We start from the raw sequence: 18405 nt of genomic DNA, 5'->3' as shown, positions 1-18405 counted from the left end.
TGACACCCCTCCAGGTCGGCAGGGTACCAAACGTGGACCAATCGCCGACAGGGCACCGAAGCGCAGACGTCCGAGAACGTTTGTTGCCGGCTTGCTCGTTGCCATATTGTTTCTTGTACCGTCGACACGGAGCTTCCTAATCGCATCAATTATTCAGATTTCGACGACTGCAACCACCACCGTTCGGGAAACTACAGTAAGGACGGGAAGAAATATGCCGTGACCGATAAGAAAGTCTCGAACACTCGTATTCTCGAAAGTTGAAACACGCCACAGTAATTCTTCGGATTATTGGGATTTGCAATGGAAACGTCCCTTCTTTGCTTCCAAGATTTTTATTGATCCGTTTATCCTTGGAATTTAGGGAAGTTATTTCTCTGAAGGTTGATTTGCTGGTAGAGATTGCTGATTTTTATGTAACTTCATAAAATGTTATGCAGTTTTTACGAGGAGAAGCAAAGTTTCTTCAGTTAAGGATTTTGACGAGTACCTTATTTTGGATATTTTATATGTTCTTGTAAATTCTATGAAGAGAACTAAAGATTTATATAGTACGTAATTTGTTTTGTCTACTAAAAATTGTGATTAGGAATTTCTTTTCCTAAAAGTTGATATATTAATAGGCTACCGATTTTTATGCGATCTCATATCTTCGTGAAGAGAATTGAAGGAATGATTGTAATATATTGGATATTTCTTCTTCTTTTCTTCGCTTCAGATGTTTACTAAATTACTAGACAAATATGTACCAACGTCTTCACTATAAAACTGAAAGGATTGAAATGTTACATCCTAAAGGAAGCATAGTTCGATGAAGAATACTGAAGCAATTTTTGCTTCATACTCAAATACTTTACTTCAAATACTCTATGAATACCCTGTTTATTTTATCGATATAAAGGAAATGGCTTTCACAACGTGCGCAATGAAATTATTTATAAGATTCTATATGCCTTAGTATCGGCATTTTACTAGTATATTCTGCATTTAAATTATCTTCTTTTCCTATTACATTATATTAACTTTTCATTATATTATACTATACATTATAACTATTACATTATATTAAACTTTCACACAGATGTTCTTTCTGTTTCCAAAATTAACAACTCGTAATTTAATTTACGCGATATTTATCCAAATATTAGAGATAAATGGTAGATGTTAATCATAATTCATCATAATTCTTAGATCTATATTTAAGGAAAAGAAGTTTAAGAAAATTAGTTTTGGATGAAAAGTGGATGATTTAATGACCAGTCTAGGTGGTAGATTAATATTCTTTCGCTATTCTATATTTTTCCGTAATTCATAACAGATATAAAAATGTTAGAAGGTACAAAAATGAAGTTCGTACAGAAACTATTGAATTGTATTGTAATATCGATTATATCATAAATTTTTTATTTTTCTAAATAACAAAGTTTTTACATCGAATTAGTTCTGCTAGTACCAGGAAAAACAGGAAATTTATACAGTAAGAGAGAAACAATATTTAATAAAATAATTAAATTATATTTTTACATTTTAATCAGACAAACTTATTGTATTTGTTCTACGTTTGCGAAGAAATATTTTTATGTAATAAAGATTATCCGTGTTATTGCTTAACGGTTCTCAATGTAAAGACGTCATATTAAATAATGGAAGACTACAATTACGTACACATACATATGTTAGTACATTCATCAGTAATTTGCTTTACAACCTGCATTTTAAATAATATGCAACGTGGTACAATCATAGCTCAATCAATAAATTACATTTAGCTGATTTAAAATTCATTAGGTCGTGTCTGTACATACAATGTAATTTATATTATATTTCAAGTTTATATATATATAATTAATAAATATATGTGTAATCTTTGTTAATAAACGTTTCTTTCGCATCATAGTACAATATAAAAACAAAGCAACTCCTGATATTCTTATGTCTCTATATTTATTTATCACGCATGTTTCAAAACGCAATTTTCAATCATTTTTTAGAATTTATAAGTCAATTGGTTAAACAATTTGATACAGTTTAGAAGATGAAAAAAGTAATTCTCAATTGCTAAGACTGACACGTTGATTTTCATTTAATATTGATATTTGAACGATTTTTTTTCCATCTTGGAAGAAACTTTCCACGATAAAGATTCTAATTTACTTTATTCGTTATTTACACGAACGTTGTCTTCTTTCTTGTTTTTCATACGTCGTCTCTTCAACTGTAAAGCTGGAAGAAAATCTCAGAGTAGTTATCTAGGGTATGTTATAGATGTTCATACATGCTTATTATAGAGGTACTTTAAACAGCCTTGACACTATTTACGTCAAGTGATCACAGAAAACTCGTGATACCAAAGCTATGATTAATTAAAATACCTTCAGACGAAGTATTCTTCAAGAAGCACACAGAAAAATGAGAACTTTTATTTGTCGCATCTCTTTCACACAAGTAGAACGACTTTAACTGAGTTTCTGGAAGATTATGATCTACGTATCGTAATTTACAACACCTTTCAATATTTTATTTAAAAAATTGTGACTCGATCAAAGGATAAGATTTTTATAGTATCATGTTGTATTTTATATTATGGTAAAATATATATGGTATGGTAGAGAAATTATTTTAAAAGACTATGAATAATAAAATGAATTGTTTCAAACAATTTGAAATATGTATATCTTTCCTGTGAATTATGTTCCATCGCCTAAAGAAGAAATTTCAGAGACATCAATGCCGGAAGCGGAGCGAAGATTAATTCTAAGTAAATTACATACATGCGCATGTACTTGGAAATATTATATCAAAAAGTTGCAAAGATGGTCTAATGTATTACGTTTTGACCACATTATTAAGTCTGAATTATTTAGATATCAGTTTATTCAAATCTATGAATGTTCATCAAAACAATATGTTTATTTTATATACATTTGTAGGTACATGTCATTTAACATATTTTCAATACGATATGTCTAAACATTTTTAATTTATTTACGAGAATTTTCTTCTTCAGAAAGAAACAGAAATATCAGTGGAGAAGGAGAATGTTGTAAGTAAATGGGATGACAATAAATATTTATCCATAACAATATCATCATAATAGTAATTATGATAATAAACAGCGTAAGAAAAATTATTAATCGTAGAGGAGCTGTTTCCAGTGCCCTGAAAAACAAACATCTGGTCGAAAGTCAGTATTCTTTTATTTACTCGAACACCGTATTTTGTTCATTCTACAACTGTCGATCATAGACGTTTTCCCTTGTTAGAAGCGAACGGACATATCCATCGTTTGTGGATTTTTCAACTGAAAATACGGTTTATATTATATTTTGAAAGTCTGAAATACATCGAATTGAACATCATCTTACATTTTCTTATTCAAGTTGGAGGTATTTTCTGCTGAAATTTTGCGAGGTATGGCAAGCTTTGTAGTTTCAACGTCTGGTATTACGAATCAGTTTTATTGCCAGATGTAATATGTACAACTTACTGTTTTTATCAAATATAAATCTCTCGTTTTAAGAAGCAAAATGTTACAAGAACATTTCTTGACGGTTTTGTTGGGCGCAGCGATGTCGATGACGCTGTCTTGTTCTGGATTTAACCCGGAACGCTCGGGTAACGTACAAAATATTTATCTTCTGTAAAATAATCATTGTCGATAGTAAACATCCGACAAACATGAATTTCTTTCTCCAATTTTACGGAGCAAAGTTACATTTCCAAATTATTTCATACAGCTACTTTGTACTGAAATCGTGTCTTTTTTAGCAAATATTCCAACTACCTGGAACGTGGTATCATCGCTGGAAACCGAGCAGAAGGTTACGGTGGATCACGTCTCTAGTACGAAAACGGAAGCGACTGATGCCGACAAAGGCTTGCAAATTTCGGACAGAAAGTTGTCAACGAGGACCATCGACCAAACGAGTCCTGCGGATACGACGCGCGAGAAAAGATTCGGTTTTGCCATGGAGAATATTGAAAGTGACACGCGTTTCCCGAAAACCAAGGACGCTAATTTTGTAAAAGAAGCAGTGGCTATGGAAACGATCTCAAGTTCTCCTCCACGGAATGTCGTCGTGATTATCGCTGATCCGGGTCAAAATCAGGAAGATTTCTGGAAGAGTTTCAAGGCTTCGCGTCTGTTCTCCGTTGAAGGGATGCTTCAGGTATAATTTCGTGTCAGTTATGATGTGTTGATATAATTTTAATAATTAGATCGGTAAATAATTAAATAAATAAGCAAGGACATCACGTGCTTAAATTTCGGGTATGTGTGAGATGAGAGGAATTTTATAGGATAAAATAAGGCTAAAATCAAGTATAGCAAAATTATATGAGCGAGTTTACAAACTTGTCAATTTATTTTGTCTTTTATTAGCAATTGTCTTAATTAGCAATTACGAACATCGTTTAATTCAGAAATCAAATGTTTAATTTAACACCAATGAAATAGAAGAAACCAAAGACAACAATTGGCGAGCAAAAGCATGTTGTTCAAATTAATGATAGAGTTGACTGAAAAATTGAAATTTATTTTAGAGTTGTAACAATATCCAAGCAGACAAGGCAAGATTCTCTTTGGGCGATGCACTAATTCCCGGCAATAGGGACAAGAAACATGATTGCGAACACTTCCTACGTTCAAACATTGCAACATTGCTGCTTTGGACTCGAGATGTTAAGGGAATGACTACAGGTATAGCTTTTCAAAATTTATGTAACGCTGTACTTTGTAAATTTATATTGTGTTACATTATACACGTAAATTAATAATTGTATATAGATATTTTTTTATTTATTTGTTGAAATTACAATCAATTCTCGCGTTGAGAATTTTCAGTAATTTTTCTGGCGTGGCGCAGTGACATGGCTGTTTATTTACAATAAGTTAATACTTATTATAGATAGGTATAATTTATAAGTATTATAAGTAAGTGCATATGCTTAATTTGGATAATTAAATGAATCTAACGTTTAGGTCTAGCGGGTAGTGCCTCTTCAGCCTGCGAATCTGGTCCGTCGTATCGAGTAGTCCAGTGATTAGGGGGTTTCGGTGTTTGTTGATTCTTTTGCTATATCTGTCGCTATATTTTGCTATTTCCTCTTTGACGGTGGGTATCTTGAGGTCGCGGTGTATTGTTTCATTGGTTACATACCAAGGTGCGTCAATTAGGGATCTTAGCGTTTTCGATTGAAAGCGTTGGAGTATTTCAATGTTGGAGTTACTTGCTGTTCCCCATAGTTGGATTCCGTAGGTCCAGACAGGTTTTATTACGGTCTTGTAGAGGGTAATTTTATTCTGTATATTTAGTTTGGAGCGTCGGCCCGTGAGCCAATAGAGTTTTTTTAGTTTGTCCTTTAGTTGCTTCCTTTTATCTGAGATGTGTGTCTTCCACGTTAGTCTCCTGTCCAGGGTCATGCCCAGGTATCGGACTGTGTCCCTGCTAGGAACTGTTGCATTGTTGATGGTGACCTGGGGGCAGGTTTGTTTTCGGAGCGTGAAGGTTACATGTGAGGATTTCTTTTCGTTGACTTTGAAGCCCCATTTGTGAAACCACTTTTCCATGGAGTCGAGACTTCGCTGGAGAGTGGATGAGGCTATTACCGGGTCTGCGTGGGAAGCTAATAGCGCTGTGTCGTCTGCAAATGTCGCTATTGTTATATCGTTTGATATAGGTAGGTCGGCAGTGTAGATGGAGTACAGTAGGGGTCCGAGGACACTACCTTGGGGTATGCCGGCTTCTATTGGGAATGTTGCGGAAGTGGCGTCTAGGTATTTAACCATGAATTGTCTATTGGTTAGGTAAGATTTTAGGATGGAGTAGTAGGGGTGGGGTAGGATCTTTTTAAGTTTGTATAGTAGCCCTTCATGCCATACTTTATCGAATGCCTGTTGGATGTCTAGGAAAACCGCTGAGCAATATTTTTTCTTTTCGAGTGTTTGGCTGATCGTATGAGTTAAGCGGTGGATTTGCTCTACTGTAGAATGATGTTTTCGGAAGCCGAATTGGTGATCTGGGAGTGTTTTCAAGTTCTCTAGGATTGGAAGGAGTCGGTTCGTGAGCATCTTCTCGAATAGTTTGGACAGGGTAGGTAAAAGACTGATTGGGCGATAGGAGCAGGTTTCGTATATCGGTTTACCGGGTTTAGGGATGAGGGTAATCAATGAGATTTTCCAAGCCTTAGGATAGTGTTCCAGGCGAAGGATAGCATTAAAAATCGATGTGATGAGTGCTATCCCTTTTGTGGGAAGTTCCTTGATTGCTCTATTGCCTATTAGGTCGTGTCCTGCTGCTTTCTTGGGGTTTAGGCGACTGATTGTTTCTATAGTCTCAACAAAGGAGAAGGGTTCGATAGGAGGGGACATTTGGAAGGGGGTGTGCAGGTATTCAGTAACGTCCGCGGCGGCTTGGGGGGAATGGGGTTTGAATACTTTTGACAGGTGTTTTGCAAACAGGTCGGCTTTTTCTATAGGGCTTCGCGCCCGTCCACCTTGCGGACGGCGGATAGGTGGGATTATTTGTGGAGGGCGTGTGAGTTTCCTGGAGGCCTTCCATAGTGAGTAGTTGGCGTCGGCTGTGGGGGATAAGTTGGCGAGGTATTTATGGAAACAGTCGTTTTTATAGTTTCTTAAGGTTCTGGATAGCTTTCTAGTTGCGTTGTTAAGTTTGCGTTTGTCCTCCGGTGTTCTATGGGTCTGCCATACTCTTCTTAGTCTTCGTTTTTCTGCTATTTTTTTTAGTATGTAATGGGGATATTCTTGTTTGCTGTTAGATGGCTTTGTCGGTGTGGAGAGACGGATTGCGTTTATTATGCTCGTGTTTAAGTATTCCGTGGCTGCTTCGATATCTTCCTTTGTTTTTAGTGGGGTGGAGGCTGAGGTTGAGTGTGTAAAGACTTCTCTGAAGAGCTGCCAGTTGGTGTGTTGGTTGTGAATGGAGCCATTAGGTGTATTCTCGATGATTGTTGAACTGACTGTTGCTATCACGGGAGAATGATCAGAGGAGAGATCAGCCGAGGAGTTGATCTGGACGTGTCTTGATGGGATATTTTTAGTTATGAAGAAGTCGAGAAGGTCGGGTGTTTTGTTGGTGTCAGTGGGCCAGTATGTGGGTTCGTGTGTGGTGAGGTAGTTGAGGTTGTTGTTTGTTATGCTGTTTAAGAGGTTTTTGCCTCTTGTTGTAACCAGTCTGCTGCCCCATTGGATGTGCTTGGCGTTATAGTCTCCTCCAACTATGAATCTGTTGCCCAGGGTGCCCAGGAAGTTATCAAAGTCTTCTTTGGCGATGGAGTGTCTGGGAGGGCAGTATACTGCTGAGGTGGTGATTGAGCCATGACAGTCTTCTATTGCTACGTTTGTTGCTTGGAGGTAGTCTTTCTGGAATGATGGGAGTTCGTAGTGCTTAATACTTGCTTTGATTATTATTCCGGTGCCACCGTGGGCCTTTCCGCTGGGGTGTTGGGTATGGTAGAATTTGTAACCATTTATTTTCAGGTAGCTCTTGTCGGTGAAGTGGGTTTCCGATACGAGCATTACGTCGATTTGCTGGTGTTTTAAGAAGAGTTCTAGTTCAAGTTTGTGTTGCGCTAGACCGTTGGCGTTCCAGAGTGCTATGCGCCTTGGTTTTATTTTGAGTCGGGGCGTGCTAATTTTTCCACGATGAGTGTTAGTAGCGATAGCAAGTGATTTATTTGCTCCGATTGTTTCTCTATTAGCTTTTCAAGCCTTGAGGAGTTGTCTGCGTTAGGTGGGTTGGGGACACTGTTTTGGGGAAGGTTCCTTTGGCTGTTCGGGTTATTTTGGATGCCTTGTACTGCTTGGGCATAGGAGGTTGAGGTGGAGATGAATTTGGTAGGACTGGGTGTTTGGTTGGTTGAGGGGGTTGGGGTAGTCGTGAATTTCGGCGGGCTGGGTGTTTGGTTGGCTACCTCTTTTGCTCTGAGTTTAGGGTACCTGTTTGTGTATAGTGTTTTATAGGCTGAGCAGCCTTTGTAGTTGGCAGGATGGTCCCCTTGACAGTGGATGCATTTCGCTGGGGTTTCCGGTGATTTGGCGCACTGGTCAGTGGAGTGAGTGCCTGCGCATTTAACGCAGCGGAAAGTATGGTTGCAGTATTTCTGCGTATGACCGTACCTTTGGCACCTTTTGCACTGCACTATTTCTTTTTTCACGAGCGGTGGTTCGATCTTTACTATCGCGTTCATTAGGCGACTGATGTTGTAGATTTCCTTATTGTTCGGTTTTTGTTTAATGTCTAGGAAGAATAAGGATAACGGGTCTTTCGAGACACTATGCCTTATATTACTTACGTTGATGACTTCGTGGCCGAGTTTTGAGAGTTCGTATTTGAGTTCGTCTATGTCTGCTGAGTGGTGTATGTTTCGTAGGACCACCCGGAAAGGCCTTTCCTGTTTGAGTTGGTAGGTGTGGAAGTTGGCGTTCAGGGTCCTGAGTGTCTTGGTGAGTTTTCTGTAAGCTTCTGGGTTCGTCGGTAGTATTTTTACCTTGTTGTTGCTTATCTTAAGGTTATATTCCTCCTTGCTGATATCTCTCTCTAGGGACTTGATCATTGTCTGTATGTCAATGACGTCGTCCACAAATATTGGTGGGGGAGGGGGGATTCTCTGTGAGTGTTGGTTTGGTGGCGGTTCTACGATTTCCATGGCGTCGTTTGAGGATTCCAATACGGCGAACCTGTTGTGTGTGTTTATTTGCGTTGCTGTTTCTATTTTCCTTTTCTTTGTAGTGTTAGCGTCGTTAGTGCGGAGAGTTCTGCTACACTTCTGCCACGGGGGGGTAGCACGGGGTAGCTGCGAGTCTGCTCCGGAGAGCCTGGTCGCGGTTGCTGGGCCATCATCGAGCTAGTTAATTCGGAATGAACAACTAGTCGTGAGGCTGTGAGGCTAGTATTCGGGTTGGGGTTAGGTGCGTGGGATTTTCTTCTCCCTAAAGGGTAAGGGACACTTAGCTGTGTTCTCTTTCGACGGTTGGGCGACACGTGTTGTTTTCGAACTACGCTGGGCACTAGAGACACGTCTGCACGCTTCGGCACTCCACAGCGAACTGTATATAGATATAACGAGGAAAAGCCAATGATTATCCTCAACGCGCTTGTAAGTTTTATTTCAACAAAAATAGTCAGTTTGCAGTAACATCACCCTTTTACCATAATCTCTTTGCTTCTCAACGTATTTGTTTGAAATCGCACAAGTTCTTTTATGTCTTCGGCATAAATAATAATTCGTCTATATTTTTATATTTTATGTTATTCTACAATATTCTTTTTCTAGTAACAACATTTTTTTTGTAAACAGGAACGTTATCCAACGCGAACTTCACTATTCCATCGTTGTTCGGATTCGAAGAATCGGTAGGGTTCTCAAGAGACTTCGACGAAATTGATGAGATTAACATGAAACCGGAAGTTCGTAAAGCAAAGCCGGAAATTCGTGGTGACTGGCACGTTATCGACTTAGGAAAACCGATCGATCGAGTCCCTCCTTTGATGCCTCCACAAAACGCTCGAGAAGACGGTGAGTATTTTAATTGCATAAATATAAGACAACATTTAATAAAATATTTAATAACGTTTAACGTAAGACATGAATCTTTCAAATTGCTAATATTCCCTATTTTCAGGAAGTCTATTTGCTTATTAAATATTTTTTATTATTTCAATTACAAATCTTCTAATTCGAATCTTTTGAATATGTGGGCGCAATTTATAATAAATTTTTTCTTCTTTGATCAGTTGAAAATTTAATTGTCAAATTCAAATTTCAAAAAAACAATTTTTCTCATATGCACCAATCTGACAGTATGAAAAAAATGTTGTAACTGAGCATCAATTTTGCAATATAAATATTTTCCAATCGCTATATACGATATAGATGAAGCTGCGTGGAACGTGTTCGATATGTTCTCCAAAATAAGGCTCGTTCTGTTTCGGTCGTTGCTGGAATCTCTCGGTAGAAACGTCGCTGCCTCAGAGGACCCTATTTCCTCTCGCAAATCGCATCTTCTGCGATCCAATTTCGTGGACATGGTCGAGGAGCTAAAGTCAGTTGAAAACGAGAAAGGTTTCATATTGGTTGCTTCGCTGTCTGCCAGCGAGCTCGATTCAGCATTGGAGTTTCTACAGCGCGAAGTAAATAATTTTGCAGGAATCTGTAATGCTTTTGATTCATGCAATTTAATTTCCCAGTATATAGTATGTCTTATCTGTTGCTATTATCAAATACAGATGATCTAGGATAGATGAGAAAAGTAATTGTACGCTCAGTTTTCTCGAGACAACATATGTACGAAAAAGTAGTAGAAATAATGCTCATATTTTGTGTAATAATTTCGTTTAAAAATGTTTATCGCGGTTCAAAATTTATGCTTGATACAAGATATGAAAGGGAAAACGAAATCTTTTTTTCTTTTCTATAATAATTTTTGTTTTCGCGATAAGCGAATGGTATCGAGTTGAGAAAGTCATTTGGTATTTCCTTAACAAGGATAACTCGTTAACGCTTTCGCTACTGCTAGGATTAATTACGATATACAAGGATTTCCCGTCTTGTACTGGAATATCGTTAGTGTACTATTAAACGAAGAGTATTTTTTTCAAAGTACTTACATTCACAACGATCTCAACTTTTTCACTTGTTCTTAGATTTTTTTATTTTAAAATCATTCTGTTTCGTTTTACTTCCTTATATCGTGTCAAAAATTCGTTCTCATCGATTAATGTTAATAAAATGATGATAAAAGGCATCGCAGGATACGCTGCTCGTGGTGATAGGAGCCTGCCCGCACGACGGCAAACCTGTACCATTCTTTGCACAAGGACCATCCGCCAAAATGATTCGCGAGGCTATAACAATTTGGGACGTCCCAACTGCCGTTAAACATGTCATTGCCAATGGCTGTCAGGACTCCGGCTGCAGAAATCGTCGACATGATGCTAACTCGCCTCCTGTTGCTCAGTTGAAGATTATACCACATAACGTGGCCGTGCTGAGAAGAACGTCTCGAGACACTGCTAAAAAATCGGTGAGACAATGTTGATCTTTTCTGGGACAAAAATAATTTGTTGCAAAATTATGCAAGAAATACTAGAATATTACAAATTTTAGTTGTTAGTTTGTTGTTACGTTAGAGTGTGCATTAGAATCAGCGTCGGAATACTAATCAAAGGATCAAATATTTGAGGAAATGAAACAGATGACACTGTAATATGATAACGAGTAACGAGTAGTATGATTAGTAGCATTGACTACTACCCCGTTTATCATAAATGAACGATAAGGATAGTGCATAATAATAAATGAAGGATAGAGACAGAGGTGAACTGTTCGTTGAAAGTTAGAATCGAATTCACCGGTATGACGACAGTTTCAAACTGTCCAAGAATACTTGATACAAACCACTTCCGAGTATAAATAGCGTTCTTCGATAGTAACCTAGACATTGAACTTGAGAAAACAGTGTAGTAATAGGAATATCATGATAGTCGTAGTAATAACGTTCGCTTTTGTTTTCGGGATTAACAATTTCCATGATGGTGAATGAAATTCAGAAAATAGGAATTCGTTCGATATTCGGAAACAATGCTTTTTCGATGAAATAAAACGAAACTTAACAAATTAATTAGCATGTAAATGATTAATTAAATTTTATTTAACCAATGACAAATTAGATGTCTATATACATACTTAGTAATATGATTAATAAATTAGAATACCTTTTTCACGGAAAATAGAAAATCTTTTTGTGCTTCTGTCAAATACCTCTAGTTTCGCTCATCATATTATCTTATTTGAAATATGATCTTTTGTAAATATTTTATAAAACTATTGCGTGTAATATAAAGGTCATTTTAAGTGTATAATATCCATTTATGCGTTTCTACATACATCTAACTTCGTTAAATTATTCGGACGAAATAAAACGATTGCATATTTACGTCAATAAATTTTTAACTGAGAACAAAAATTGTCAAGTGATGTTTTAAAAATAAAATACATAGGATAATATATATACATAATAACAGAATATAAATACAAATGTTGAATTCCACGAAAGGATCGATTTCGTATGGACATTTTGTTACATGTAATTCAAATTCATGATTCTGACACAAGCTGAAATTAATCATGACCTTTCCGGGTATAAGATATATCAGAAAAATGTTTCTAACATACATTCCGCAGGTATGCAATCGATATGTGACAGTATGTAAAGATACGTTCGAATCGGTGAATGGCGCTCAATTTTTTGACCTCCGATCAAAAAATTGTACTACCTTGAACTATTACAAAAAAATTGTATAAATTGCTATATCAAACTGTTTATCATAAAAAATTCGTAGGTATCGATGTATGGTATTAAACTAGGAAGATAGATGTATCAAGTGCTATAATACTAAGACAATAATTTAACAATATTTAGATTAGAAGACAATCGAAATAATATAGACACATGGATATAAAACTTTTAAGTGGCACGACGCTATGGAGAAATAAATAACACGGAAACTAATTTACTCATCAAATTTTTATTCACCTGTTACTTTATTAACTTAACATTTCCGTCGAGGTAATTTTAACCGTAACACCCACGTTTCACATTACCAGCTCTTTTTTAGTATTATTCCCGGCTGAATATCAAATATGATTCGTGTCGAAAAAATACGCGAATGGGAAAAGTAATATGACGGAGGGACTGATACTTGAAACTATATCTCGTATATATCTCTGTGTATACCTCGAGGACGAGGTTGACGTCGATGGAATACAATCGTTAACAGTAAAAGAACACAGTTAAAGTTGAGCCACGTACTTGTAGGCTACGATAATTAATATAATTATAATTGTAAATAAGCGTGATTTATGTAAATATTGAGTTAATTTGTAGTTGCGAAAAACTTTCTCGTTTACTTGGAAATCGAACGAATTATTAATTACTACGGTGGAGTTTAATTAGTTCGTAGTCATATAATTAATTATCATAATATAAGTAGTTTTTATGATGTAGACGTAATTAATATATAACAAAACAGAGTTAAAAAAATCGTTAAATGGCGAAGAATTATTTTCCTAAAGAAAACTAGGACTCTTTGCAATTCGCTTTGTAACTTTTTGTACACTTTTTTCATAACAAACTCTGATTTGCAATATAAATTTGCATGATAAACACATGTTATATCGTGTAATAGTATACGTTCTTGAACTGCCATTCCGTAGTAAATGTTCCACTTATCATAAAATGATAAATGGGAATTCAGTATAGAACACGAAACAGGAATTTTTCCATCTATTAAGGCTATTTTTATTACACAGATATATTAGTATATATTCTTTTTTTATTTTTACACTGAAATTATTTGCTATGTATTAATTATGATTAAGTATCATATAACACCTCAACGCCTGGCATCGTTGGATCATAGATGATCAAAACAGTCTGAGTTAGATTATTTAATGTTAATGATTATTTAATTTTATTTTGCATTTACGATATTCTATATAATTTTAATTATATATTTATATTGTATAAAACATAAAATATAAATTAAGATTAACTAACCCAAAGTACTATAATGTAACTATAACTCAACAATATCAGCTAGAAGTTAAAAAAATTTCTTTTTAATTAGATTTGGCGTTACAAGCTCCTTTTATTCAGAACAAAGTTACAAATTAATGAAGATTAGCCAGTATTAGTTAGATTGGTCTTAGTCTTTGTAAATATAAATCAAACACAAGCTGTAATGTAAATCGGTTACATTGCTGTATTAATAATACAGATGGCAAATTATTTCTACTTTTCCAATTGTTGGATTAAATAAATTACCATAAATGCTAATTCATTATACGCTATAAATGTATAATTATAATAATTATGCATTCGTAAGAGTATTTATTGGTAATCAAATGTTGCAATTCACTGTACAATAAAATAAACATTTTGTTGCAGGATGACGGCAACAAAGCTGAAGTTCCAAGTGTTAAGGTAAAACAATACTTCGTCTTCTAAACAGTACTTTATCCAGTATGTTACGCTGTGAATTAAATAAGTTTGCGAAAGGAAAATACACACTTTCACTGCTAGATCTGAGTCATGCGTGCACAATGTTATATTAATTTTCATTTATTATCGTTCACGATATACGATAATAGATCCTAATATCATTGCTATCGGCCATTACATAATTTTTTTAAATAGAAAACTATACCATTCGCCTAATTCGAATTCGATTTTGAAACGAAAACATAAAGTTAGAATCGTCATTTTTATTAATCAGAACAATTGGAAACATCGCATGAGCATTATATAAACGTCATTTCTGCAATCGTATTATTGTGGAACATAATCTTAATATTATATGAAATAACTCAAGTTATAACCAACTCTTAATATTGAATTAACGTTGTCTTCTTCTTTTCAGCAGAACGAGGTTGTTAAAAATGTTGCCGACTTAAACACCAAGGTAAAGTATTCACAATTCTATGTTTAATTCGTTGGAAGTCTAATATTCGTTTTATATAAATTTTAATTCATTTCAAATTTAATATTTATTTCACATAAATCGCATATTGCGAATATATCAACTTATCTTCATTCGGATGATTTGAATAACACTGCAAACTAATAATCGCTTCTTTTAGAGATACGTATTAGCTTTAAAGTGACGAAAAGTATACTTCTTCCGACATAGAATTGAAATTGCCGTGTCCATTAATCAGAGTAATTAAAAGCGTCGCGTGGACATTATATAAGCGACATTTCTGTAATCCCATCAATGAATAACGTAATCGTTATGTAGTTAGTTATTTCACCCAGCCTTATTATCACATTAATATTATCTTCCTTTTTTTTCAGCAGAACGAAGTAGTTAAAAATGTGGCCGATTTAAATGTCAAGGTAAAGTATTTAGATTTCAATGCTTAATTCGTTGTAAGTCTAATATCTATTTCATATAAATTTTAATTCATTTCAAATTTAATACTTATTTTACATGAATTGTATATCGCGAATGAACCAATTAATTTTCAGTTTAATGATTTATATAGCATTTCAAACTTAATATTCTTTTATTTTTTCTTAAATCTCACTACTAGCTCTAAAATAAAGAAGAAAGAAATGATTTACTTACAATTACGATACATTCATTTTTGTTAATCGAAACTGAAATATATATATGTATATACTGAAACATTCGTAAATACTTGCTTGCAGGAGGAAGCAGTAAAGACCGAGGAGAGGGATGCATCACCAGAATCAGATATGAATTCAGCAAACTTTAAAATTGCGGAGAAGTTCACCACGATCTTTGGCGTAATTGTCTCGTTGGTTGGCGCATTTGTCCTTACCTCCTAAAAAAAAAAAAGATCTTTTACATTGATCTCATAATCGATGACCCTAATTTTTAATTTTTTTTTATGGAAATTGCGTCAAAAATGTCCTGGGTAAAACAAACGATATTAAAATCTTCGTCATTTCTGAGTTTATAATTGCTGCTTTTTGTAAATTTCGTTTTCTCCTTATGAAGCTGTAAATTTTTAATTCTGAATATGAGAAAGTGTCTTAAATGGTGCAAAATTTTATTAAGTTGTCATACCAGAAAACTCCTTTTTTCCCCTAATATTTTTGCTACATATTTTTCGTTAGTAACAAATTCCCGGATAAGAATGTTTTTTACATAAGTATGAAGAATAACGAGAAACAAAGTCCATGGATTAAATAATCGCCTTACTACATTTAAACATTTAAACTGAACGTTGAGATATTCTCGTATTCCATTTGTGTGTTTTTCTTCTGCATTTTATTTTTCTCCAAATTTATATCCAAAAGATATATAAAGCATGGAACATTTCAAAACATAAAATAAAGATATATAAATATCAATTGATTGATTTAACAGAATTGTATTTTTATTATTTATGCTATGATCAAAATTGTGAATTATTTTATAAATAAAAAAGTGCTTTAAAACACGTTCTTTCATTTCACGTATTCTTGGTAATAAACAGGTTTGAAATATGGTTTCAGAAAGTTTAATATAATTTTTAAACTCTGGATGAAATCAAGTAAAACAGAAAGAAAAATCTTAATATTATGATTGCAATTAAAAATGTAATATACGTAATTCTATTTTCTAAAGCAAATGTTTTTTAGTTTTATTACCAACCAATAATTTATATTTAGTTGGGGATTTCAAAATACAATATAAAAATAGAGGGAGAAAAAGTGAATTGGAATAAACTGAAAAAATGTATTTATTTTCCAATCAAACGTATAATTAAATAAATTGACACAATAACCCAATTACATGAAATTAAAATGTATAACGAGACTTTTCGTTTACAATTCGTGTATTGCAGCAATAATTTCTAATTGACCTAGTAACGCACGCACATATTTGGTAGTAGTAGTGACATTTATTGCACCATCCGTACATTTCAATGTTTCCGGACACAATACATGGTATAAGCCTAATAAGAGTATGTAAAATATGTAAAAAAAAACCATAACACTATTCGGATAACGGACATATGTGTAACGCAACATAACAGCGCTGTTGAATTTCGAAAGCATTCCATTTTGATGACTATCAGGGTAAAAAACGATGCACCACACGCAGCTACGTTACTTCCTGGTCTTAAATTACGTAATTATTCGATTTCAAGTTTCTAAAATTCGTACGTTGCTTTCCTTATCCATTACTTTCCTTTCCTTTTTTTTTTCAATTATTGTATCATTTCGTTGGGTTTCATATCTTTTTCCGGCGTATAACCATTCGTTAATTTGTAGAAAACCACAAATTTCTAGGATACTCTAATTACTATATTTGTTTTATTAAATTATAAAAAGAATATTGCTAGCTTCAAATATATTAAAAATATTTTATGAAGATGAACGTTTGTAAATGAAATTTAAAGTAGTTTACATCAGTATTAAAAATGTTTAAGAATTTCTTTAGCATGCGTTCGTATGTTTTTTGCTTTACTGACCTTACGTTGATGTTACTACTTGGCTGTATAAGAAAAATGATCATCTTTCGTTTTTGTGCGACTTGACACTATTTTCCTAGCTATCACGATAACTACACTGTATTTTATTCAATAAAGAATCTTTTCAATATCATAGAACGTTACCACTATTATAATGATTCTAAGAAAAAAGAATAATATTTCAGTGACTACAAGTTAAGTAATATTCATATATGTTTTATAAATAACACAATTATACGTTATTAATCGTCTACAAATGTAACTTCCGACATTTACAACAAGAAAAGCTTACAGCTAATTAATCATTTCTAATTTTTACTTGAAAACAAATAATTAGTATACGTAGATTGCGTGATACTAACACTATAACGATAAAATGATAGATCAGAATAGAATACTAAACAAAATACTGCGCTAAAATATAATACGACATACAATAGGGAAATAAAATTTGAAGAACGTAGATAGTATATATATTTTTATATAGTATTATTTAAAAATATTTTAAAAAAGATAGTGAGATATATTATCGCGTAACATTAATTATTCGAAGGAAATGCATGTTTATTGGAATTCTGAAAATTCGTCTGAAACGTGTACAAAGAGCAACGTCGAGAATAATGTCAAGAAAAGGAAGAATAAAAATATTTTGTGTTTATGTTTATGTATATGAGGGTGAAATACAAGGATAGTATAGATTTGACATTTTTTAAGAATAAATTGTAGTTACTATGTAATTAACGTCGATAAATATTTCTTCTAACATTCTGTTATAACATATTGACATACAAATGCGTTAGAAATAATCTGTTAATGGTAATTAATAATGAAAAACCGTACAATTCTTACTTACAATGCTATTGACATCGTTTCATTCGATTACATTTTCAAAAAACTTTTAAAATATATCTGGGTTACTAAATCAAATTTCAACAGCCATGAGATATTTATTTTTATATTTTGTTACGCTTGTAAATTCCGTGCTAGATCTACATAGAGCAATCAGGTTTATCAAGGCTTAATATACATCAGGTACGCTCAAATTTTGATAACATATGTCAACAAATTCTGTAAGCAATGTAAGAGAAAAAAGAGATTTACTATGTAGATACATATTAAAGTAAATATAGGAAACAGAAAAAACTGGAAAAAGAGCTAGTCAGCCAACATTACTACGTCCAAGAAAATCTGGTTTGATCGCATATTAAACTGTATATTCAGTTGATTGCTGAAACTCATTTGCATATTTTTGAAAAAACAACTGTTGCATTATTGTATATCGGAAATTGTTTATTCTAAGGAGTAACAAGAAATGTTTATAAAAAAAGAAGTAAATTTTATAAAAAAAGGGAGGACTGATTGAATGTATAAAAGAGTATTTGTTATTGAAGAAAAGAA

General features: G+C 33.9%; 1 protein-coding gene across 1 annotated transcript; it reads left to right on the top strand.

Annotated features, from left to right (window-relative positions):
- The first annotated feature begins 3478 nt into the window (after positions 1-3478).
- LOC117238757 lies at positions 3479-15374 on the top strand. The gene is made up of 10 exons (XM_033503926.1): positions 3479-3615; positions 3769-4169; positions 4543-4699; positions 9319-9537; positions 9895-10151; positions 10763-11044; positions 13970-14005; positions 14442-14483; positions 14879-14917; positions 15233-15374. The coding sequence occupies exons 1-10, from the start codon at positions 3528-3530 to the stop codon at positions 15371-15373; spliced, it is 1662 nt and encodes a 553-aa protein (XP_033359817.1). The 5' UTR covers positions 3479-3527; the 3' UTR covers position 15374.
- Positions 15375-18405: the final 3031 nt, after the last annotated feature.

The sequence above is a fragment of the Bombus vosnesenskii genome, unplaced genomic scaffold, assembly GCF_011952255.1.
Source record: "Bombus vosnesenskii isolate JDL3184/JDL3185 unplaced genomic scaffold, Bvos_JDL3184-5_v1.1 scf7180000013605, whole genome shotgun sequence".
Classification (NCBI taxonomy): Eukaryota; Metazoa; Arthropoda; class Insecta; order Hymenoptera; family Apidae; genus Bombus; species Bombus vosnesenskii.
The sequence above is the reverse complement of the archived record's forward strand: the minus strand, read 5'-3'. Positions and strand labels throughout refer to the sequence as shown.